Source organism: Phaseolus vulgaris, chromosome 4 (assembly GCF_051622355.1).
Source record: "Phaseolus vulgaris cultivar YP4 chromosome 4, ASM5162235v1, whole genome shotgun sequence".
NCBI classification, from domain to species: domain Eukaryota; kingdom Viridiplantae; phylum Streptophyta; class Magnoliopsida; order Fabales; family Fabaceae; genus Phaseolus; species Phaseolus vulgaris.
Window position 1 is genome coordinate 47958243 of NC_143501.1, and position 6663 is coordinate 47964905.

The window sequence follows — 6663 nt, forward strand, 5'->3', positions numbered from 1 at the left end:
CAGTATATTACACCAATTAAATCATATAATATTTGAATGTACCATGTTAACGTACATAAAGAAAAGTTTTAAACAAATTTAACTCATAGAATAGTATATTACATTAGTTAAATATTTATAAAAATGTGATCGTGTTTTTCTTTAACCTAATCTTATTTTTGGGGCCTAGAATGTGGTTGTAGTTACCCATTTATCTACTAGTGAGTATTTTACCCTTGAATAATATGTTTACATCTTAATTGATTTTGTGACAATGTTTTATTATCTTCTTTCTTTCAGGTTGCTACTTTGAAGTTCAATATTTTCAACTATATATAACATGGTTAGGTAATAGTACTATAAATTATGCTTGCGTTCGGTCGCTACTTTATGCTTGAATCTGGTACCTACTTTATGATCATAAGTCACCGTTGACACCATTTCAGTTTAGGTGTAGTTAGCCTATGACATTTATTTTTTATATTTTTTCTATCATTTTCTATTATTGTTTCCAAATATTTAAACGTAGAAACTTGTAATGTGATATATTTTTCTCTCTCTTTTGACTTCCAAATTTCATTTTTTTTATGTTTCTTCCTAATAAAATTTAATGCATACACGATACGATACGATACGTTAATAATCATGTACTAAATTATAATTAGAATCACAATTATAAACCAGTATTTTAATTTGTAATTGTTCAGAAGCAACATTTTTTAACATAATAATATACCACACACATATACAATAAACACAAAATATATATATATATATATATAAATATATTCAACCACTAAGCCAATTATTTTAGTTTTTTTTATTTTCTCTCTATCCACTTGTAGCTCAAAGCTGAGTCATTGTAGCTTCTAACTTCAGATTAGCATTTTTTTATGCCAAAACGAACGCTTCTACTTTATTGAGCAGTGACCATGTCTACACACAAGTTCATGTACGTAAATGCTTCAAGAGTCAAACAAAATTTATCCGATTAAATTAATATTATCAAATAAAATTACAATTCTGAAAAAAATGCAAAAGGATTAATTGATCCACAAGGAGAATTTATTACTAACGATCAATTTTTTTTATACACGATGGCTGGAATGTTCTTATAGTCTTATAGCATGTTGCACTCCAAGAAGTAGTCTTACTTATGCCCTGCCCAAAACACAAAAATTAAATTAAAACACAACATAAACTTTAATTTAACTTCGTATATAACCCATTCCGATAAGAAAATAGAGAAAGAAAACATATCAGAGGAAAGATATACGAACTGAGATCTTGTTAATAAGAAATCAACTTCGAAATTTTACAGGAATAAAAAACAAACATGAATAGACCAAACAAATACTTAGTGCACATGTCTCGCAGGATTAAAGAGAGGACATCACAAACATTGTACTAAATACAAATATCTTATTGAACCATGTGGTTGCATGATGCTAATTTGGTAGCAGATTGTTACAGTATGAAGAAATGTTGTGTGGTGGATCACATGATGGAGCAAGGATACTGATCAGGGCAAGAATCATAGCATACTAGTTGGGGAGGACAAGGGGGGTAGTAATAAGGTTGGTAGGGCACATAGCATTTGTGACAGGTGCACCATTTAGGGCACGGTGAAGGACTTTTACTAGAACAACAAGAACCACTGCAGTTTGATTTGTGACAGTTGGAGCATGAGTCACAGTTCCCATCGCACTTTGCGTTCTCACAGTTAACACCAACGATGCAGCACTCGCCATTGCAGCTGCTGCTTTTGCACTCAAAGCAGAATATGCTATCAATGTCACACTTACCATGGCAGCTGGAACTGTTGCACTTTTTGCACAGACAGGCACGCAGCATGCTCTTCAGCTTCTCTTCCCTTTTCTTCCTCTTCTCCTCCTCCTCCTCCTTTTTCTTCTTCTCCGCATCCTCCTTCTTCTTCTTTTCTTCTGCTGCCTTTTTCAGATCCTCCACCGTCACAATCACCACCGAGGAGAACTTCTTCTTCAGCTGGTTCGCCAAGCAAACCATGTCCACGTTTTCGCCGCTCACCGCCACGCGGTCGCTGTCGTCACCCTCCAGGGCTACCGAAGTCACACCTGGGAAGTTAATGGATACTGAATTTCAATTTTTTGACAATCACATGCCCTATAACATGATCACGTGTTATAAGGTTCGCATACAATTCTTAAATGGTATAAGGTTTCGCATACAATTCTTAAATGGTATGTATTGATCACACCTATCAAACATCGACACTCATAACACATCTATCACATCTATCACTGAAATATCAATTTGAAAAATATTTGTTAGTTTTCTGATAAAATTCAAATTTATTATACAAATTTTTATTATAATTATAAAAATAAAAAACAAATCATTTTGAACCAATCAAAAAACATCTTTCTGTTAAAAAAAACTGTACAAATAAATTTTTATTGTCAATTTATATAATTCATAATTATATAACATATAGATCCGTGTCCCGTATTCTACACTAAATTTTAGAAATTATACGTAATTCTTATCTGTATCCTTTTCATAATAGTGTATATGTCATTATTTGTGCTGCATAAATCACGGTCTATCGTTTCTACTATATATGTAATTGAGATTTCAAATTTACGTACAATAATTCATCATATTTAATTACATTTTATATGTAAAGATTGATAAACATCATGATAATTTTAACCCATATAATAATTTAAGAAAGTCTCCTATCCATGACTTTTAAACGATCCAGATTTTGTCACGAACTTTTATTAAAACATTTTATGAGGAAATAAATAATTTAAAATTTAAAATCATTTATCATCAAAATAAACTTCATTTTCTTATCTTATAAAAATTATATTTATAAGTATAAATAAAAAATTATAAAAGTACTTTTGTAAAACTCTCCCATCAGAATAAAATTTGTGAAAATATCTTAAAAATGATGCTATATATAATGAGACAAAAAAGAAGATAAGACTTGACTTTTATACTAGAGATGAACTTAACACTTAACTAGTATTTACAATTTACTTTTATTTTGCTTCTTTTTGTCACACTACTGGTATTACATGGAGAAAGCTTAGTTTGTATAGTCTTCTAGGTGTTGTTCATATTAATAAACTCATCTCCCTATATTCTGTAAAAACATGTGTATGAGTATAAAAAGATGAGTTAGTTTTAGTTTTCAGTAGAAAACAACACTAAAATTAACTAACAAAAGCTTTGTTTTCTCTTCATATAAGAAACTGAACTCTAAGAACTTCTCTGATTATATATGTAAGTTTGCATAAACATATAAATTGAAAGTTAATAGAAGCTATGGAATGAAAGTCTCTGAAAGAAACTTGTTTTGCATATGGAAGGTTATAACAGGGATTGGCATGTGATGTTCACCTGGTACCTCTGCTGCAATTTTCAGGGCTTTGTTTCTGCATTTGTCACAGTCCATTTGAAGCTTGATAACTACTTTTTGCTGTATTATCACACGTGTTATTATGTATATAAGTTCTTGAGAAAATATCAAAAAAAAAAAAAAGAAGAAAAGGGACATAAAAGCAAAAGTAAAACCATTGGTTCATACCTTCATGTTTGCTTAATTGAATCAAAAAGCAACTTCTGGCTTTTCTGACAGGAAACAAAATCGAAGGGTGTCTTGGTGTTTGTCTTGTGCTTTGGAACTGAGCGAATAGAAGATAGTTTATATAATAACAAGTGAGGGGTAGAGATTATAAAATAAGTTTTCTACAAAAAAAAATTAGAAAATATGTACAAGTCTTCAATGAATCTGCTGGCTGGCTGAGAATGACATGTTAGCTACTGGGTTAGGTGGTCCACCAAAATTTCACATTCATACTTCTCAACATGATTCTATTTTTATGTCTAATAATCAAGTTATGGTCAATGTCTTAATTTACTAGGTCGTTAATTGTTTTTTCTGTCTTGAAATTATTTATAGATATTTAATTTAACTGTTGGGTGTTTGTTAATTGAAGGCTTTTACTTTAGGAGCAAGTTCAATTCCATATCACATGGCATTTAAGCTATAAATTCTTAAAGAAAGAAAAGTCAAGCATGTAGGAATCAAATCCAGAATTATGGTAGAGTGAGAGTATAACCAAGCCACTAAAACAGATGTTATATCATTTTATTTTATTATAATAATTATTATTGTTACTTTATTTTATTATAATTATAATTCTAGAGAAGCAATTATTACGTTATGAAAATGATTGTTTTTTTTTTATGTAGATGATATCCTTATTATCCGACAATATAAAAATAAAATAAAAGAGTTTAAAGAAAAATTAAGTTTAGAGTTTGAAATGAAGGAGGTTGATCTTGTGAGACGAATTCTTGGGATGAACATATGAAAGGATCATACAATTGGAGAGTTACGTTTATCTCAATAGGAATACTTGGAGAATGTGGTTGAAAAGTTTATGATGTATGAGTTAGAGCCTTTGAGTACATCTTTTGGTCATCTTTTAAAGTTTTAAATTACCCAAGCTCCAAATTTTGAGGAAGGTATTAGAGGATTGGGTCCACCCGATTTACTAAAAATTAATTATTTACTATGACTCTTTTTATATTTTTTTTGGTAATTTTTAGGTATTTTTGAGGTATTTTTTGCTTTTAGTTCATATATCTACACTTTCAAAAAATTCTAAAAACTTTTGTGCTATTTTCTTCTGTCAAATAGAGATTTATTGAACCATTACATCTTAAAAATTTATTTATTTTAAAAATACATTTTGTTTAATGTAATATAATTGTTTTGTTTTGGTTAGCAAGATTTTAGTTATTTTTGAACCACTTTGATCATCAGTTCCTATCTATCAACATATCCATCATATGTAAGATCAAATACTTTAATCATATTATAGGTTTAATTGTATATTTTATGATTATTATGTTTATTATTATTTTATTGTATATAATTGTATGAAGTATTACTTATTAAAATTTGGTATTGGTGGATTATATAACATAGTATAAATGTTCATATAAATCATGGTTAGATATATAATAGACTCTTACGTGATCGGAAGGGTTACACTGAAGTATCTTTAAATGGTGTGGCTGAATTTGTGTTTTTCGTTCTTGAAAGATACTTGGTAACTAATTAGATACTAATTTTAAAACTAGTTTATAAATTTTATTAATAATAAAAATTACATTAGATATCAATAATTTGCTTAGTTTATAAAATAATATATAATGGAGTCAATATAGTGATTAATTATTTTTTATCTTTAAAATTAGTTTTTATTTAATAATTTTCTTATAATGTTTGCTTAGATACATCAAACACACGGTTGAACAAGACATTATTTTTAAAGCATATTCTAATACTAGGTTGCATTGCTTATGTTGATGTTGACTGTGAATTTTGTCCAGATAGTAAAAAATCTACTACTGGATTTTGTAATTTTTTTTGATAATTCTTTAATCTAGTGGAAATCCAAAAAGTAAAACACGATCAACAAAACTTCTACTCGAAATACACAACTTTTGAAATAACCTCTTTCATAAATGACTTCCATTTTGTTATTCAAATTACCTTAAATCTTATTGTTATTCAAATTACCTTAAATCTTATTTTACATAAAAAGAAATAAACGTTCGGAGATTAATTTGTATTTTATTAGAGATAAAATTGCAAAAAAACTCTCAATCTAATTGTTGATAAAAAAAACTAATTCATGTAAAAAAAAACACCAAGACAAGATTATAGATGTTTTCATCAAGGCTTTAACACCAAGACAAATTTTTTGAACATACTTTTCAATATGACCATTGATAATATTTTTCTGAGAGCCTCAGGGAATCTATTATGATTAACTATGATTTATCATGGGTATCTAATTTAGTTAATGTTTAGTTAGTTTGATTTATATATAAGCACACATGAGAGTTTTTTTACCAGTGATTTATATATAATTTAGTTAATTGGCGAATAACACAAACAAAATGAATATAGAAATAAATGGCCTATTAATTTATTGAAAAAATGTTTTATTTGCTAGTTAATTTGTTTTTATGATTGAAGATGAAGAAAAAGAAGGATTAGCAGTGGTTCACATGGATTTGCCGTCAAAATGTTGTGAGAAAGCATGTGTGTTCTTATTTTTTTGTCATTTAGAAACCAACAGCGATCCGTGAATAGTCATTTCATGAAATCATCCTACAGTTTTCTTCATTGACAGCAAAATATTATTATTTCAGCACGTTTTAGTTGGGTTTCATTTAGTTCTCATTAATGCAAGAATAGCTATTTTAGGTTGCAAATTATCCAACACATGTTAATTTTATAGTTTGTCTCTGATGCCAAACCAAATCACTTTCTTCATTAGAGTGGCAATTTTTTTAACCATGAGATCCAAAATTGGCCTCAGAAGTGGTAGAAAGCACAGTCATATGCACAATATTCAAGAATTATATCAAAAGTTTGGTACTTTGTTGAGTAATGAAGTACCTCACTCTACTCATTTTGTTTGTATTAAGGGGTGTAAGTTAACACCATAACCATACTCTACTCTAGTTTATTTATTTTATGTGTGGAGTTGAAAGAGAAGAATATTTTTTCATGTTCTGTATTTCAGGAATACTCCAATTTTTATAGGTAGAGAAAATGTCTCGAGCCAAAGTTTAAGTACCAGACACTACAACACTGAAGTAATCCATGTC

At 28.9% G+C, this 6663-nt stretch overlaps 1 protein-coding gene across 2 annotated transcripts; it reads right to left on the reverse strand.

The window, feature by feature from the left end:
* Positions 1-951: 951 nt before the first annotated feature.
* LOC137837973 (uncharacterized) lies at positions 952-3675 on the reverse strand. 2 transcript variants are annotated; one of them, XM_068647163.2, is made up of 4 exons: positions 3557-3675; positions 3370-3448; positions 1785-2072; positions 952-1140 (listed from the first exon to the last, which is right to left on the reverse strand). In XM_068647163.2, the coding sequence occupies exons 1-4, from the start codon at positions 3560-3562 to the stop codon at positions 1130-1132; spliced, it is 384 nt and encodes a 127-aa protein (XP_068503264.2). In that variant the 5' UTR covers positions 3563-3675; the 3' UTR covers positions 952-1129. The 2 variants fall into 2 exon arrangements, with proteins under 2 accessions (XP_068503264.2, XP_068503263.2); XM_068647162.2 differs by lacking the exon at positions 952-1140 and having other exon boundaries at positions 1251-2072; positions 3557-3670.
* Positions 3676-6663: the final 2988 nt, after the last annotated feature.

What these genes read in the sequence shown, in the direction of transcription:
- LOC137837973 (XM_068647162.2), bottom strand. An exon ending in AATTGCAGCAGAGGTACCAG is followed by an intron (nt 2,073 to 3,369) that starts GTGAACATCACA and finishes TTAACTTCCCAG; the next exon opens with GTGTGACTTCGGTAGCCCTG.